The following is a 19,229-nucleotide window of genomic DNA, read 5'->3' as shown; positions in this document are numbered from 1 at the left end:
CATTGCTCTCTTCATTTTTATCTCTCCTACACCAGATCTAGCATCTTTGTCCCCCTCTCCTTATTTCTCTGCTGACCCCCCCTCCCAGCATCAATCTCTTTCTCATTCTTCTGTCTCTCCCCTTTTCCTCATCTGATCTCTCCATTCCACCCTGACCCCTTCCCCTCCTCTAATCTCCCTGCCAGCTGTTTCCTTCCTTTTTTCCTCCTGCTCTCTGTCCAGCAGTACCCATTCTCCCTTCCCTCCTCCCCTATCCAACAGCAACTCTCTTCCCTTCTCCCCTCCCAGCAGCATCTCTCCTTCTCCCCCCTTCAAGTCCAGTAACAGCTCCCCCTTTATTTTCCTTTATCCAGCAGCTTCCCAGCCTCCAACAGTGGCTGCCTCCCCTTCCTGCCACTACCCTCAGCGCAGTGATTCACTTAGGCAGCCTTGGGTCCTTTGATGGGTCGTGCCCGACTCTGAGGAAAGAGGAAATTGCATCATCAGAGGCGGGCCGCAACTCAGCAAAAGCCTCAAGGCTGCCTAAGTGAATCACTGCTGCAGGGAAGTACTGAGAGCTGTTGGGAGGAAGCCACTGTCGGAGGCTGGGAAGCAAAACATCGGAGCTCACATCGGAGCTCATCGGGCCCCCCCTGATTTCACCGGCCCTGCAAGGACCGGCAGGAAATTTCTGTGCACTGATCTCGCCGGCCCTGCATGGACTGGCAGGAATTTTCTGTGGACCAACTTCGGTCTGTGGACCAGCGACTGAAGAACACTGCTCTAAAAGATCTTCATCGAACACTAAGTCGATACCAGCTAAACAGCCTAAATTAGCTTTAATGGAATGTATATTGTTACTTGCCTCATCAGTGTCAATTGCTTCCCCTCTTATGAGTCCTTTGAGGCATCATCATTATGAGGTAGCCAATCATTTCAGCCGTTCCTCTGTGTCATCATATCATTTGACGTCGACGCATTGGCGTCGTTCATTGATGCAGAAGCACTGAAGTCCATGGCACCTACATTGATGCTGCTCTTCAGTACATTGTTCGTCGACATCTTCAGGATCCAGCTGTGTCACCACCACCAACATTCCAGTGCCCAGTACCCGCAGTCTGGCTTCTTCCACATCTCAACTGATGTCAATGTCAAGGAGCAGTAGTTCTCACTTTCAGAATGATTACAAATCTTCAAAACATCCATCTTCAGCAGTTACACTGCCAATATTAACTCTTCAAGCTCTACCATCACTAAATGTAACTTGTTCTACATCTTCAGCTCATATTACTCAACATTTTCCTTCAAAGAAATGCCTCAGTAGGCAAAAACATCTCATCTCCAGCATCTCCTGGATTGTGAAGCCTTTCCATAAGTTCCTCTCATCCCTAAAATGGTGCTCACGCCTCCACAACCTCATCCAGTATAGGCAGTTCCCAGGTTAACAACGAGTTCCATTTTTTTAAACCGTTCTTAAATTGAATTTGTATGTGACTCGAACCCTGTACAGTACAGTCTATAAAAACATTAAAGGAAGTCCTCAAAATACTGTGGTTTAAATAGAAAGAAAATATAGTAGTTACTTACCGTAACAAGTGTTATCCAGGGACAGCAGGCAGATATTTTCACATATGGGTGACATCATCCAAAACTGTCACTTTAAATTTTAAGTGCTTTGTGACTACCCGTACTGCTTATGCTCGATTGCCTTCCTGCCCAAAGAAGGTACAATCAAGCCAGAATGTGTCGCTTGTCCAGAAGACGATCTGACCTATCAAAAGTCATGGGGGGGGGAGGGGATAATCATCATACAGGAACTCATGAGCCAGCCAGATTAAAACCAATACATTCAACCCTAGCTTCCACGCTGTAAAGGTGCCTGGCCTTCAAGATCTCTGCAGAAGCCAACAAGATCCTCCGGGGCAAACCCCGGCTCTTGTAAAAGCCGATGAAATGGATCCTGTGAGAAGAACCAGGCTCCTGAAACTCTCGCAATGTGCATATGCCACCAAAGAAAAAGCATCAAAGAAAAAGTGCACCGCCGGTCTTTCTGAAGGGGCTGGAGAGTGAGTAGCGCCAGACGAATTTCCGAAACTCCAAAACAGGATTCCACTACCCCTGAATGGAGTAGGCCTCACAATGAGCCCGTAACCCAACAGGCTAGCATTTTTGCTAAGTTAACCATTCAGAAATCCGAAGAAGCCAGCCTCCCTGAAGTCACCAGCCCAAATTGCTGCTATTTGGCTCCAACCAGGAGAGCAGTCGTGAAAGGTGGAAAAACTCAGCAGAGAACATCAAGAGAAGAGGGACTCCTGTCAAGGGTGCATGGGTACTCTGGCCCAGGGTATCACCCTCAAGGAGGCTGCCCGAGCCCCAGAACCTGCACATAAACCCAGGCTGAGAGAGCTGGACAATCCAAAGAGAATTCTAATCTGTTGACGAAGGTTCTGTCTATTTGCCCCGAGAAGAAATACACAACTCAGTCTGGAGACGAAAGAGAGCCCTAGAAAATCCAGAGACTAGGAGGACACCCTGCATCTCTTCCTGAATTTGCCCACACCTGCAGCAGAAACACCCGAGACTGAGCCTGGAGCCCCTTGCTGGCACGAAAGAAGTGAGGTCAAGGGGCAGAGCTGCAGACTGGAAATTCTGATGCAGCCATGGAAATGCAGAAATCTGCGAAGCTCTGGGGAGCTCAAAATATGGAGAAAAATCTAAGGGAGATCCAAGGACACTAGAAACTCCCCTGGAGACAGCAGCTAGCACAGTGTACTTCGTTGACCACTTGGAAAAGGGGAATTCACAAGAAATAGGTGACCGACCGTAGAACCAGAACATGTCTTCAAATCACCGACCCTGTCTGGCACAAAGAAGTATAAGAAGCATCCGCCTAAGTTCTCATTCGGGGCACTGGAACAGGTTTAAGCATCCCAAAGACCAAGAGGCGCTGCAGAATATTGCAGACCCTGAACTCTGTTGCCGGTGACTTGCCCGAGTACAGAAACCAAGCTAGAGGCAGACAAAGTAAGATTAACAAGTGACCTATAAAAGTCAAATCCACACTGACAAAACAGTAGAAGACAGCCTTCGAGTGAGAAAACCATGCCCAAGGCAACATCGGCGCTTTTTATTTTAACTTTTTTTTCTGTGCGCACATGTGTGGCATAGCCACTGCACAGGAACCTGAGGACGCCTGGAATCAGAACCATGGTAATGGAGGCGTAGCCCTATGAATGTCTCTAGGAGGTAACATGAATATCCCTTATGACACCTGCATGAGAAACAAAAAGAACTATGATCCCCTCCCGATGGCCAGCAAAACTGGATTACAGGGAGCAATGTAGGGTGGCGAGCACCCCTCCTGAGAAGAGATCATCCCAATCTATACCAACAAGAATCCGACCCTTGAAAGGACGGCTACTGAAGGAGAACCTTGAGGTTGCGTCCGCATACAAAGACAGAGCCAAAGAGACTGGCGCTCAGACTGCACCAGCAGACCATGTACTAAGACTCAAAAGAGATCATAAAGGACGCCCGGCACCACAGCCACACCAACCTGCACCAGCAGAGGACATATTGCGCAAGCCAGAATGACAGGCATGTGCCAAAAATGAAGTGGCCACCCCCCAATCGGCTACCCGAGGATGCTAGAAAAGAATATTTTGCTATCAGAACAGCCTCCTGCAATCCTAAGATACCTGAAACTTCACTCCCTGGACCTAGGGAGAGCTGCACGCTGGAAACCTGCGCCATGGCAGAATCTACCTCAGACTGTTCAGACTTGCCAAAGAGCAGGATTCAGGAGATAAAGCGGAGACATATCTGTAGCAGATTGGAAAACACTGTCCAAGAATCACATTATTCTGAAACTTGTCCCAGGATCTGTGGACGGAATGGAAAAGGCATAGAGGAACGGCCCAGGACCGAAGCCTGAAAAGTGAAAAACCCAAATGGAGCTCTTTCAGAACACCAGCCATAAAGAGGTGGACAGAAGCCTGCTGAAAATGCAAAGGATCAGAACCTCCAAATCCAGATGCTCAGGGAGGCCGAGGAGACCAGTCTCAGCAAAGGTAGTAGATGGATCCAAATTAAATACAGTGGTAGGAGACAGAAGAAACAGAAAATCTGCATGGCCAGACAAGAGAGTTCCAGAAAGGAAGCTTCGCCACAGACTGAAAAAGCCCCGACGTGCCTAACGGCTGCATCAAACGAATGGGGGGTCTGAGGAAATGCCGTTCAGAGGAGCTGAATAAAATCTGGTGAAAATGCCTATTGCGCAACCATGGCAGGGCACTGCTGAGGCACATGCTGCGTGTCAAAAGAGAGTCCCCAGACTCAGAACGCAGGCAAACTGTGCCAGACTCCAGATCGGCTGCTGGAGTCCTCCACCAGACTGAAAAGGATCACTCTTAAAGATCACTCTAAGCTCTGGAATGAACTTCCTTTAACTATAAGAGCTGAGCCATCCTTGCAAATCTTTAATACTCTCATGATCTTTTACTTCACCCAAGATTTTCCATCAATTAATTTAGACTTATTTACAGTTGGCATATACAGCTTTATATCCTTGTGTGTTCTTAACTCCCTTTACTTACCTGTTAAAGCTGTATTGTAGCACAATTTATGTTACTTCCCAAGAATAGGTCTAATTCAAGAAGTGTTCAAAGATTAAATTTAGATTTTCCATCAATGAGAAAAGTACATCTAAAGTCTTTCTGGGAACAATCTTTCACTTAAAGCACTAAAATTTGGAAAAATATTCCTTACCAAATTCAAAGTCCATCTTATTTTCTTTTTCAAATAGCACTTTAAAAAAACCTTATTTTTAAATCAACAATGATAATTTTTTTTCTCTCAGATTAGTAAGAATAGATGTTGGTTCCCTTTTATGAGAAAGCTTCTATATTTGTAATCTGCCTTGCATCCTTAAAGGTGAAATATAAGACACCTTATACAATACTATTATTTATGTCTGTCATTTGAATGTCGCTAAACAATTTTGTTTTCCTTCCTCTTTTTTTTCTGTAAACAGCTTAGATGGCTTTTTTTTACACCGATTTGCAGTATATTAATTTTTAATTAAATTGAAATCCTAGTACAAGGAATTAGTAAATATGCTTCTTACCTGCATCGATAAATAAAACCCATCATCTTGTCCAGTCTGTTCAGCCCACATTTTAGTTGCATCATCCCAAGACAATCCTCTCTCAACACTAATCTAAAAAATATATAAAGGCAAGAAAACAGTTAAACAATGAAAGTCACATATAAAATTACAGTAAAAATAAAAGACTAGGTTCTTATCTTTGCCAATAACAGCTTTATTTATGTCCCATCATACCTTTTCAGTTCAAGACGGTGTACAATAATAGCAGAGTACATTGAACTTACCATGCGAATAGGTAGGCATAGATATTACAGCATTAGTTTAGAGTGGAAACAAACAAGCAGAGGTTACAGCAATAAAAGAAGATACAGCAATGGATTGAGAGGTGCCTTTGATTGCATCATTAGAGTGGGAACATACAAGTAGAGGTTACAGCATTGAATTTGGCGTGGGGTTGTACAAGCTGCAGGGATTATACAAACAGTTGCGGGGGGTGCATTGCATAGGTAATGGAATAGGGCATATAGGAAATAGCTGGGGCTCTGGTAAATCTTCTTTCTTGTAAATACACACTTTATTCCAGGACCGGTGGGTTATTTCCCTCCACCCGCCAGGATTTCATATATCCGTGTTTTAGTTTTAGAGTAGCCAGGAACTTCTGTAGAGTATAAGAACAAGAGAAAAAGGAGCATGTGGACACTCCCCAACAAATAAGTCAATTTTGCTCATATCAACAAATGAAACAATGAAAACTTTATTTATAGTGAAGACATGAAGACTGCCAATCAAGTGGAGAAAGCTTCATCCAAGGCTAGACAAATGATGGGTTGTATCCGAAGAAGTTTCGTCAGCTGAAAGCCCAAAGTTATAATGCCGTTGTACAGATCCATGGTGAGACCTCATCTGGAATATTGTGTACAATTCTGGAGACCACATTATCAAAAGGATGTGCTGAGAATTGAGTCAGTTCAGCGAATGGCCACCAGGATGGTCTCAGGACTCAAGGATCTCCTGTATGAGGAACGGCTGGGTAAGTTGCAGCTATACTCACTCGAGGAACATAGAGAGAGGGGAGACATGATTGAGACGTTCAAATATGTCACGGGCCGTATTGAGGTAGAAGAGGATATCTTTTTTCTTAAAGGACCTAAGGCAGGGGTGTCCAATGTCGGTCCTCGAGGGCCGCAATCCAGTTGGGTTTTCAGGATTTCCCCAATGAATATGCATGAGATCTATTAGCATACAATGAAAGCAGTGCATGCAAATAGACCTCATGTATATTCATTGGGGAAATCCTGAAAATCCGACTGGACTGCGGCCCTCGAGGACCGACATTGGACACCCCTGACCTAAGGCAACAAGAGGCCATCCGTTGAAACTCAGGCGTGAGAGATTTCATAGTGACACCAGGAAGTATTTCTTCACTGAAAGGATGGTTGATCATTGATCATTGGAATAGTCTTCCACTGCAGGTAATGGAGGCCAGCAGTGTGCTGGATTTTAAGAGAAAATGGGATAAGCATGTGGGATCACTTCAAGGAAGAAATTAGGGGGTTGGTCATTAGAGTGGGCAGACTTGTTGGGTTGTGGCCCTTTTCTGCAGTCATCTTCTATGTTTCTATGTTATCCCGTAATACTTTTTCAGTTCAAGAAGGTATACAAGAGATGCTGTAAAGATAGCGAAGTTACATCAGGCCATAAAACATTAGAAACCTGAACACAAAAACAGTGCTACAAAGAGACACAGCCTGCACTGTCGGGGGGCCCCGGGGCGGCGGCGCCTAAATTAGGGACTCCCCAAAATGAAGTGCTAAACCCATTCTGATGGCACTCTTATAAAGGCTAGTCAGAAAACAGAAATCCAGCTTACCAGTACATGTAAATACAGACAAATTGGCGAATCAGCAAGGTATAGGGCAGGGTTCCCAGAATAAAGTGTGGATTTACAAGAAAGAAGATTAGCAAAGGTAAGAACCTAATATTTTGTTCTTGTAAAATCCCACTTTATTCTGGGACTAGTGGGACGTAAAAGCAGTTCCTAAAATTCAGGGTGGGACTGATGAGCCCGCTGCCAAAAGAGGCACCAAAAGCCACATCCTGTTGGCTGCCACATTGATCTTGTAAAACATGGTGAACGTATGCAAGGAGGATAAGGTAGCAGCCCTGTAAATGTCATCCAGAGAAATAGGCGACCACTCTGCCCAAGACTTCTGGTAGAATGATCCCACACCGCAAAGGAGGAGGGGGGCTTCTTTCTGGTTGCCACGTAAGCCACGGATATGACCATACAGATCCACCTGGAAATGGAGCCTTAGAAGCTGGCCTACCTTAGAGGGCAGGACCCACCAGAATAAACAGGTGGTCAGATGTGCGAAACTCGTTGGTGACCTCCAAGGACTGCAACACTCAGCCTGCTCCCTTAAACCAGAGGAAGAAAAAGCAGGAAAACGGACTTCCTGATTCACATGGAAAGTGGAAACCACTTTGGAAAGAAAGGAACATTGAGCAGCACCACACCAGAATCCGTACTACACAGAAAAGGATCCCGAAGCTCCGAAATCCTACGGGCTGAAGTAATAGCTAACAGGAAGATAGTCTTGATTGCTAGATCCCTAAGGGGCACCTACTCCAGAGGCTCATAAAACGGAGAACCAGGTTAAGATTCCAAGTCAGAAAGGGGAGTCGCAACCGAGGCCTAAACGTGCCACATCTGGATGAGATGACAAGGTGCCCCTCAAAGAAGGAGGGCCCATACATGAAAGACCAGCAATTTGTACCTGGAGCAAAACTACTGCTATGCCCTTCGCCAATTGTCCTGAGGGAGCTTCAGTATCCGAGGGACCGACAGAGCAGTCGGGTGCCGGACCTCTGTGGGCCGCAATCAGTCTCAACAGATGCCCTATCATGGACCATGTAGGGAAGACATATAATATACCTTCCCATGTCTAGGACTGCATCAGCGCATCCAAGCATTTACTGCCGGTCTCGCAATGGCGATTGAAAAGCTGATCTGCTTTCTTGTTGGTCGAAGTCGCCATGAAATCTAACGTGGGACACCCGCACTGATCAATTATGCAATCGAATGCTCTTTGGGACCATTCTCCGGGAACCAGTCTGATGACTGAGAAAATCTGCTTGAACACTGTCCACTCCTGCCACATGTGCCATTGACAGTGCCACAAGATGTCTCTTTGCTCACCAGAAGAGAAGCTGTGCTTCCATGCTCAGTGAGGAACTCCTCGTGCCCCCCTGCCGATTGACATAAACCATCACCGTGGCATTGTCTGAGAAGATACGGATGGCTCAATGATGGATATGACTCTCGAAATGGAGAAGAGCCAGTTGAATCGCCCAAAGCTTCAAGCGACTGATGGACTACTTGCACTCTGAGGGCACCCACACACAATGCTTCCCAGCCTTTGACTTGCATCTATAGACAGAATCACCTAATCCGAGATCCAGAGTGGAAGGCCCCTGGATAGAGAGAGGGGTTAAAACCACCATGCAAGACTGTTCTGTACCACAGTCATCTAGGGCAGGGGTACATGCAACGGGTCCCACTGGACGCAAATGGGCTCTGGCTCAAGAAATCACATCGATCGTTGCCACCATGGTCCCCAAAAACTGGAGTTACTGCTATGCTGTTGGGACCGGAGTGGCCAAAAGGACCCTGATAAGGACCCTGAAGCATCTCCTGATGGAGACAGGCAGGAACACTTTGTTCTGTCCCATGTGAAATCGAATTCCCAGGTATTCCAGATCCTGCATCAGCCCAAGGTGACTTTTCCTGAAGTTGATCACCTGCCCAGGCACTTCAGCAACTGAACTACCTGAGGAACAGCTTGATGCCTCTAGGACTGCCAGATATGGGTGAACCAGGACACACAAGGTGAGAAGATGGGCTGCAACCATCATCATCCCTTTGGTGAAGGTCCTGGGTGCCACTGACAATCCAAAGGACATTATTGCAAACTGGAAATGTTGCCACAAAAGACATTGAGCCTCAGATACTTCCGGTGGTCTGGAAAAATGGGAATGTAGAGATACACCTCCGTCAGATTCAGGGAGGCTTGAATTTCCCCCGGCATTACTGATGCTATCACTGAGCGCACTGTCTCCGCCTGGAATCGAGGCACTTTCAGTGCTATACTGACCACCTTGAGGTCCAGAAACGATCTCCAATTGTCAGTCTCTTTTTGGAATAATGAAGTATATCGAGTGTCTCCCAGAGCCTGAGCCTTGCTCTGGAATGGGTTCTATGGCTGCAATATTAAGTAGTCTGCGGACTGTGGCCTACACCTGAACCTCCTTCTTGGGACGGCCCGCTGAGGAAATCCAGAAAATACTTTGGCAGAGGACAGAGAAACTCCAGTTTGTAGTCATCCCTGAGAACCTCCAGAACCCAGCGGTCGGAGGTAATGGCCTGCCATTCTGCCAGAAAAGTAGACAACTGCCCCCTCCCTACCCGCTTGGGGGGGGGGAAGGGAGAAGAAGACACCAGCCTGGCATCAGAGCTTCTTCTTTGCAGGAGCTGCCGCTCATTCCCTGTGGACGGCCACTGACAAGAACAGCCGAATCACAGTCTGGCAGATGAAGATGACCACTGGCCTGCAGACAGACCCGAGTATGGACGGGAGCTCATGAAGGGACAAAAATTCAAATGCCTTGAACCTCTGGAAGGTCGAGATCTATTCACGGGCAGTGACTTGGGCTTGTGATCCTGCACACTGGCCGTAAGATCATCCAGACCCTGCCGAACAGCAGCTGTCTTTTAAAGGGCAACCAGCTCAAGGTTGATTTAGAAAAAGAATCGCCAGACCACTGCCGATTGAGCATCCTGCGAGTTGAAACAGAATAGGCAGAAGATTAGCAAAATGTAATACATGGCATCAGCCATATAATTCATTCCCATGATTATAAAATCCAAGGCATGAAGCACCACGGTGTCAGGATCATTGCACAGCTTGGAATGGCATGCTCGAGCCATGAAGAGGCAAACGCTGTGTGAAAAATGGCCACCATATCAAACAGATGCTTAAGAACAAAATCCACACTGAGGAGAGAAGCTTAGTGACCAGTGCCACTACGGGGAAGTGCTCTTTAAAGACATCCGCCAGGGAATAAAGCCACGCCACGGTGTGAGCACAGCACAAGGGACCTTTAGGAGTCTCTTTAATATCCATAAGAATCCAAATGAGGTCAGGATGATCAGGAAAAGAGGCTGATTGTAGCCTCTGGTCACTCATGAGGGAACATTTTGCAGTGACAGGCAGCTCAGACTCCAACTTTAATGCCTGTAGAGATTTAGAGATCAAATCCACAATAAGCATGTGTTTGAAAAATCTGCACAGTGGGATCCTCCCCACAAATCAGGGGCTCTGCAGTGATCCGGATCCCGGAGAACTGCCAGATCTGTCATAGCAGTGGCTGATGCGGCACTCTGCTATGAAAGCAGAGGTATGGAAAGCAAATCTAGCAACTGGGGGCACAACCTGTGTATCTGCTGGCATGCCCTAGGGGAGGCAAAACATAACTTAGGTGCCTCTGCTGGGTCAGAGCAGAAGTCCATCGTGCCCAGCAATCTGCTCGCGCGGCAGTCCAACAGGTCCAGGACCTGTGTAGTAATCCTCTATCTATACCCCTCTATCCCCTTTTCCTTCAGAAAATTATCCAATTCCTTCTTAAACCCCAATACTGTACTCTGTCCTATCACGCCCTCTGGAAGCTCATTCTGGGTTTCCACCACCTGCTGGGTGAAGAAAAACTTCTTAGCATTGGTTTTGACTCTGTCCCCTTTCAGCTTTTCCGAATGTCCTCTCGTTCTTGTAGTTTTCGAAAGTTTGAAGAATCTGTCCCTCTCCACTTTCTCTATGCCCTTCATGATCTTGTAAGTCTCTATCATATCCCCTCTAATTCTCCTCTTCTCCAGGGAAAAGAGCCCCAGTTTCTCCAGTCTCTCAGTGTATGAAAGGTTTTCCATACCCTTTATCAAACGTGTTGCTCTCCTCTAAACCCTCTCGAGTATCGCCATATCCTTCTTAAGGTACGGCGACCAGTATTGGACATAAGAACATAAGAAGTTGCCACCACTGGGTCAGACCAGAGGTCCATCACGCCCAGCGGTCCGCTCCCGCAGCGGCCCATCAGGTCTGTGACCTGTGAAGTGGTTCCTGACCATTTCTGTAACCTACCTCTATATCTATCTGTAACCCTCAATCCCCTCATCCTTTAGGAACCTATCTAAACCTTCCTTGAAAACCTGTAGTGTGCTCTGGCCTATCACAACCTCTGGAAGCGTGTTCCATGTGTCCACCATCCTCTGGGTAAAAAAGAACTTCCTTGCATTTGTTCTAAACCTGTCCCCTCTCAATTTCTCCGAGTGACCCCTTGTACTTGGACGCAGTACTCCAGATGCGGATGCACCATCGCCCAATACAATGGCAGGATAACTTCTTTTGTTCTGGTTGTAATACCCTTCTTGATTATACCCAGCATTCTACTCGCTCTCTTAGCAGCCGCTGCGCACTGTGCCGACAGCTTCATTGTCTTGCCCACTATTACCCCCAAATCCCGTTCTTGGGTACTCTCAGTCAATAACACCCCTCGGGTTTCTGCTTCCCACATGCAATACTTTACATTTCTCTTGGGTGGATTCCATCTGGGTCCAACGATTTGTCAGTTTTTAATTTTTCTAACTGCCTGCGTACGTCTTCAAGGCTTACTTCTGTGGATGTTAGTTTATCTGTTTGGGCTCCTTTGAAGATTTGCTCAGGTTCCGGTATGTTGGATGTTTCCTCTTTTGTAAATACAGACGAAAAGAAAATGTTTAGTCTTTCCGCCACTTCTTTCTCCTCCTTCACCACTCCCTTCCTGTCTCCATCGTTCAGCGGTCCCACCTCCTCCCTAGCCGGCTGTTTCCCTTTAACATATCTGAAGAACGATTTGAAATTTCGTGCTGCCTTGGCTAGCCTTTCTTCATATTCTCTTTTGGCTTTTCTAACCACACGGTGACATTCTTTTTGATACTTCCTGTGCTTTTTCCAGTTCTCCTCAGTTTTGCTCTTTTTCCATTTCTTGAATGAGTTCTTCTTATCACCTATCGCTTTCTTCACTTCTTTGGTTATCCACGCCAGGTCTTTTGTTCGATTCTTTTGCACCCTTTTCTGAATCTTGGTATATGTAGATTTTGTGCATTGATCACCATGTCCTTGAATAAAGACCAGGCTTGCTCTAGTCTGCCATTTCTTTGAGGTGTTCCTAAGTTTCTTCCTTACCATTACTCTCATTGCTTTGTAGTTTCCTTTCTTGAAGTTAAGCTAAAAGTTGTTGCTATGGTTCTCTTTCGCTTTGGTATTCCTACTTCAACTTTGAACTAGATCATATTGTGATCGCTGTTTCCCAACGGTCCCACTACTTCCACTTCCTTCGCAAGTCCTCTTAGCCCATTTAGGATTAGATTCAGAGTGGCATTCCCTCTCGTCGGTTCTCTAACAAGTTGATCCATGAAGCAATCCTGTATGGCCTCCAGAAATCCGGTCTCTCTGGCGCACTTTGAGCTTCCAAGACTCCAGTCTATCCCGGGATAGTTGAAGTCTCCCATAATAATCGTGCTGCCGCTTTTGCATTCTCGCTTCATCTCGGCTTCCATTTCTTCATCAATAGCTTCGGTTTGCCCAGGTGGACAATAGTACAGTCCCATCTTTATCTCGGGCCCTTTCCTTCACGGTATTTTAACCCATAGCGATTCCAAATTGTTGGTCGCCGCTGTATCCACTCTAGTCGAGCGTATGCTTTCTTTTATGTATAGGGCTATTCCTCCTCCTTTCTGACTTGACCTGTCCTGGCAATTGTTTGTACCCCAGCAGTGCTGTATCCCATTTGTTTTCTTCATTCCACCATGTTTCGGAGACCCCAATGATGTCTATGTTCTCAGTTTTGGCCATGACTTCTAATTCCCCCATTTTGTTCCTTAGGCTCCTTGCATTAGTATATATGCAATTTAGGTCCTAATATTTTTTTGTCTTCATTTCCTCTCGCTATGCTTCAAATTTTATTTTCTTCTCCTGTGCTGCAATCCTTTTATCCTCCTCTTCTGGGTTAGTCAACTCCTGTGTTTTGCCCGTTGTCTCTTCCCAGCATTTTTCCCCCTTAGTATCTTCGCGGGATACCTTCTTCTGAAACGTCGACACTTGGTCAACTGTCGGCTTTCCCCTTCTACTTAGACCACAGTCGCAGGTGTCCCTGTGACGAGCAAGGAGGCCAGCAGAAGGGAGACAGACTCCTCTCCCCCCCCCTTTCCCATTATGCCTGATCAAGCATATTAACAAATTCCGGGGAAAACTCATCCTCTGCGGTGCACACCAATCCCTGCGCTCCAGTTGAGGACTGTTTGGAGGCTTTACCTGGTTCATCCCCAGAGACATGCTTACGTTTCACCGTAGTGTGGCCTGTGCACTCCCCAAGGCCCACCCCATGGACAACATTTTTGTGGGAGTCAGGACAGAAGGCGCTAGAAGACCCTGCATGGAGTCGAAGGCACTGAATCCGGGCAAGCCTTCTCACCTCTAGTAGGCTGCAGTGCACATGGAATACAGCTATGTATCAGTCATCCATCACAAATGAGTAACAAATCCATGACAACCTGCCCTGTCATCTATGTGGTTTTCTTTCAAAAATGAAGCTGGCAAGTATAAAAAACAGCTTTAAATTCAAATCTGGAAAAATCCAAGATGGCCACCAAGGGCCTATTTTGACTAAAAATAGCCCAGGAAAACCACAGAGAACCCTCAAAAACAGCGATTTAAGGATTTTAGGGGAGGGGGTAGGGCATGCAGGGAAACCACCTATAAACCCTTTTAAAAGACCCCCCAAATCTCTGATTCAAGCAGTCAGCTGGTACTCGCAGAAACATGTGCTAACAGGGAAAACACTGCAGACAGTTGAAACAGCTCATAGGGAGATCCTCTGCTTCAACTTGATGGAAATCTGAACGTTGAATCTTCTGACTGCCCCATTAACCTGATGTCCAAGGTCGGTCACCTCTGTCACCCTTGGACACACCACACAGCACGCCTGGTGGAGGAACGCAATCTAGCCCCAATCCCGGGCGCGCCTTCAAGGAACCACACAGCCTGCGCTCAACCCACTAGCAGACAAACCTGGGGGTGAGCTAGTTCTCAAGGGAACTGTCCCTGAGCCTTGATTTGATGTTCAGGCTGTCTAAAGGGCTTACTGACAATTAGGGAACCCTCCAGAAACAGATTTTTCCCAAAGATCTGTAATCTCCCACTGTTAGAGCGGCCCCAAAGGGAACCTCCACAGCACGATAGAAATTACGCAAAATAAAACACCTGGCTTATAGGAAGAAAGACTGATGTTCACAGGGACAGTGATGAGGTAAGGGGGGAAGGGGGTTTAAGCCTTTGAAGTTTGAGGCTTCCTATAAAGTCCTGGCGAGTGGAGGGAAATAACCCACTGGTCCTGGAATAAGTGGGATTGTACAAGAATGTTCAAATACTGAAAGTTAACACAAATCCAAAATCTGGCATAAAAATGAAAAACATTGTTGATTGACTGAAGGCTGCCAGGCAGCAGTTCACCAGAGATCCAATTTAGTAGATCTACTTGGTCATTACCACTCTCTAACACTAGTAAGAAAAGTAAGGCTGTATCTTATACATGCACCTAACTAAAACATTAAAATGTCTGAAAACAATTCCAGAAACTGCTTAAAATGTGCCTCAACTGATTTTCAATGATGGAAAAAAAGCACTATGAACAAACTTACTGTGTATAATTCAACATGGCCTGAGGTAGAATACCCTGGTGTTAGGAATTTTTTAACATCTGCCTTCCTCACCTTCTCATCTCCAGAACCCAAATCTTTAAAAGGAAGGAAAAAAAAAAAAGGAAAGATTAATCTGACAACCCCTTTGCTTAAAACTGAAACAAAAAGGAGCTCATAGGGTGCCTACCTAGAATGCCCATGTCATATCTGCCATTCTTTTTAGCATTTTGTATAACAGCTGTCAATGTATCCGAGAAATATTGGAAAAGAGCATTTTGTTGATGTACTTCCATACCAAGGATCCGATTCAGAAACTTTCCAATGTTGTTATAATCTATAACACAACACATTATTGTTAACCACTGTAAAATCTCAGACTCCTTGTATACAAGGCAAGGATTAATGACAGTGTTTCTAGTTCTAGAGACTATGAAACATTTCTATAAGCAGAGACTTTGAAGCAAATTATAATATTGAAACTTACTTTAATTCAAAAAATTTTTTTTTTTAAATCACTTTACTGTAGGGCTGTACATTTAAAGAGTTAACGCGATTAATGCATTAATAACTTAATTTTGTTAAAATTTAATGCGAGTTAACTGCTCCTCCTACTTCCATTTGCTCCCGACACTTCCTTTTACCTCTCCAGGCTCTCCATAGCCCTCTCTCCTGTGTTCCTTTTCCTGCCCCTTGTGACCTTGAACCCAATTCCACCACAGTGGAAGTAAGCTGGTTTTCAGCCAGCCCAGAGCCTCTATCTATTAGCAGGGGTCTCAGAGTCCCTCCTTGAGGGCCGCAATCCAGTCGGGTTTTCAGGATTTCCCCAATGAATATGCATGAGATCTATGTGCATGCACTGCTTTCAATGCATATTCATTGGGGAAATCCTGAAAACCCGACTGGATTGCGGCCCTCAAGGAGGGACTTTGAGACCCTTGATCTATAGTGTCAGGAAACAGGAAATTCTGTCAGAGAGTCAGAACTTCCTGTTTCCCGAACTAAAGGCTCTGGACAGGCAGAAAACCAGCTTGCTTGCACTATGGCACAATCAGGTTCAGGGTGACAAGAGCTAGGAGAAGGAACAGCAGCAGAAGAGAGTGCTGCAGATAGCCTAGAGGAAAAGATGTAAACCTGGGAGGCAGCTGAGAGAGAAGGGAGGAGATGGTGGGAAAGGAGAGAAGGGAGGAGGGAGGGGATAGTGCCCATGGAGAGAAGGGAAAGGGGGAGGATTATAAAAATAAAAGTCACCAGACTTTGGGCCCCTTTTACAAAGCTGCAGTAGTGAGTCCTGTTGCGGCAAATGCAGCAAAGTACATCCAGTTTCTATGGGCTTTGGTGCATTTGTTGCAGAGGAATTGCTACAGTAGCTTTGTAAAAAAAACACCTCTATTTTTTAGTAGGGCTGCACTAAAATACTAAATTTCTTTTGAATCATGTGATTCATTGTTTGATTACAAAATTTAGCCCTACTTGCTGTAAAACAGCTGATGAGCTAATAACCACATGCAGGTAATCCTAGCTGCTGCTCAAAGTTTGATAGGGATGGCATCATGATTGTAGCAGTTTTCCAGGTCTTGCCGTGTCTGAGTAGTATCCTGTGAGGTCTGCAGTGTGATAGAGATAGAGAGACAGATATATATAGTGGGTCCACGGATCTGAATGACAACAGGGCAGTCAGTGGGTCAAGAAATTTCAAATTTCTTGGAGGGAAAGTTTGTTGGGCTGACTTGATTGAGAAAAGAGAAGTCTGTTGGTCATGAATTTGAATTTTGGCAGGAAAGTTCTTTGGAAATCCAAGTTTGAATGTTGAATATTGGCAGGAGCATTAATGGACCCAATTTTTAAATTATGGAGAGAGTCAGATACCACTTTTAAATTCTGTCAAAAAAGAGGCTGGAACTTTTTGATGGAAGAAGGCGGCATTTGTCCTTGGCCCCAGTCCTTTTTGTGCTAAAGTTTTTCTTTTGGATGAGAGGATGCCATGCTATTTTTTTTTTCCATTTGCATCTTTGCTTTCCTGACTCTTGATCAGCCTCTAAACTTTTCCAGATATTTTTGCTCGTCTTCTTTCTGCAATCTTTTGTAGTTTATAAAAGCAAATCTCTTTTTCCTTCCCTTCTTAGCTACTACTTTTGAGAACCAAAACAGCCTTCTTTTCTGGCTAGGATGATACCTACGAAACTCACGCAGATGTCCACGGTTGGAGCCTTCCAGAGTTGCCGAACGAGGCTTGTCCTCTGGAAGCCAAGGTACCTTGGAGTCACTGAAGGCTTGATCAATCTTGTCCCAACTCCTCACCAAAGAGGAAGGAACCCCGAAAAGGAAATTTACTGAGTTTCAACTCAGAGGCTGCATCCACCAACCAACCACGAAGTCAGAGGGTACGCCAAGTGGTCACACCAAGGGCTACAGACTTGGCCGACGCCCGCAACAAATCTTACATGGCATCAGAAAGATAGGAAGCACTAAGCTTGATCTTAGTCACCTACTGATCCATTAAAGACCAGTCAGCAGACTCCCGGTCAAGAACACGCTTGGACCACAGGAAACAGGCCTTGGCAACCAGACCAATGCAAATCACTTCATGGACATCCATGGCTACCATGTCAAAACTCTTAAGGAGACTCCATTCTGCGGTCCTGGGGGTCTCTCAAGGCCAAACCACCTTCCACTGGCACTGTATGCTGGCAAGCAATGGCCAAAATCACAGGAACAACCACAAGAGACTTGAAGATATCCATATCCACATCAGGAATAGGATAAAGGCGAGCCATGACCATGCCAAACAAAAAGGTGCGTCCAGAGTCTTCCACTGGGTGTGCACCACATCCAGAATATCCTGATGCATAGGAAAAGAACGGGAGGCCTACCGGATCCCCTGAAGCAGAGGATCCACAACATGAGGGGGTCCTTATCTTCTTCCTCAAAGTGAAAATCTGAAGACATCTGAAGAATAAGCTCCTGCAGCTCTTCCCGGTGAAAACTGTGCATAAGGATAAGCATAAGCCTCCTCACCGCCAACTGCCGATGAGTGGTGTACATGCGAACATAAGAAGTTGCCTCTGCTGGGTCAGACCAGGGGTCCATCGCGCCCAGCAGTCTGCTCCCACCCATCAGGTTCATGACCTGTAAGTGATCATTTGTCTAAAACCCTTTAGTCCCTATTTTTCTTCTATCTATACTTTTCCATGATCCTATCTCTACCTCTATCTATATCCCTCCAGCCCCGTATCCTTCAGGAACTTGTCCAATCCCTCTTTGAATCCCCTTAATGTACTCTGTCCTATCACACCTTCCAGAAGCACATTCGCGCAGTACAACGACATGATGACTTCCTTCGTTCTGGTAGTAATACCCTTCTTAATGATACCCAACATTCTGTTTGCCCTCTTCGAGGCTGCTGCGCATTGTGCCGTTGACTTCATTGTTGTGTCCACCAGTACACTCAAGTCTCTTTCAAGATTACTTCCCTCTAGTACTAATCCCCCCATTTGGTAGCTGAACATCGGGGTTTTTTTCCCTACATGCATGACCTTGCATTTCCCTACATTGAAGTTCATCTGCCATTTATTCGCCCACTCCTCCAGTTTGTTCAGGTCCCTTTGTAAGTCCTCACATTCTTCCGCAGTTCTAACCCTGCTACAGTGTCATCCGCAAATTTTATTACTTCACACTTTGTCCCCGTTTCCAGGTCATTAATAAATACATTGAACAGCAGCGGTCCGAGGACCGACCCCTGCAGAACCCCGTTCGCTGGCACCCAAAGCCGATAATTCTTCCTCGCCTGGAGCACTTTCTGCAGATGCCCGACGCCTCAATCGCTCGGCGAGAGCATAACATAACATTGTGCTTATTGAACGCGTAACCAAAAGTTTCAACGTGGTTTATAAAAAGTTATAAACATAAGATGATTCGTTAAACAGTCAAATATTTAGAAAAAAGATAGGTCTTCAATTGTTTTCTAAAATGGCCATAGGAATGGGCAGTAAGCAACAATATTCGGAATTCGTTGTCATGAAGAACTGCCTGAGATGCCAAAGTATGATTCAGAAATTTCTTACTCCTGCAACCCTGGACAGATGGAAAATTAAACAAAGGATGAGTTCTTCTACTATGTCTGTATGATGCTAAAGAAAATCTATTGACTAAGTAAGAAGGAGCTGTACCATAAACAGCCTAGTTTAAACAATACCCGGGCCTCCACTGGCAGCCAATGCAATTTGCAATAAAAGGGTGTAACATGATCAAATTTCTTCAGGCTGTAAATCATTCTGACCGCTGTATTCTGTAGTATTGTAAACAGTGCTCCCTCTAAGCGGGCGGGTGGTGTGAGCAAAATTTTTTCCCCGTGCGCTA

At 45.6% G+C, this 19,229-nt stretch overlaps 1 protein-coding gene across 2 annotated transcripts in view; it reads right to left on the bottom strand.

Annotated features, from left to right (window-relative positions):
* The window catches only part of SBNO1 (strawberry notch homolog 1), a 199,999-nt gene that overhangs the window by 22,214 nt on the left and 158,556 nt on the right, over positions 1-19,229 (bottom strand). For both annotated transcript variants that reach the window (XM_033956400.1, XM_033956401.1), the window contains 3 exons: positions 15,061-15,207; positions 14,874-14,968; positions 5,105-5,197 (listed from right to left, as the gene is read on the bottom strand). In XM_033956400.1, coding sequence (XP_033812291.1) covers positions 5,105-5,197; positions 14,874-14,968; positions 15,061-15,207 — 335 coding nt within the window. The remainder of the gene's footprint in view (positions 1-5,104; positions 5,198-14,873; positions 14,969-15,060; positions 15,208-19,229) is intronic.

Source organism: Geotrypetes seraphini, chromosome 8 (assembly GCF_902459505.1).
Source record: "Geotrypetes seraphini chromosome 8, aGeoSer1.1, whole genome shotgun sequence".
Lineage (NCBI taxonomy): Eukaryota > Metazoa > Chordata > Amphibia > Gymnophiona > Dermophiidae > Geotrypetes > Geotrypetes seraphini.
This window is presented reverse-complemented; position numbering and strand designations above follow the sequence as displayed.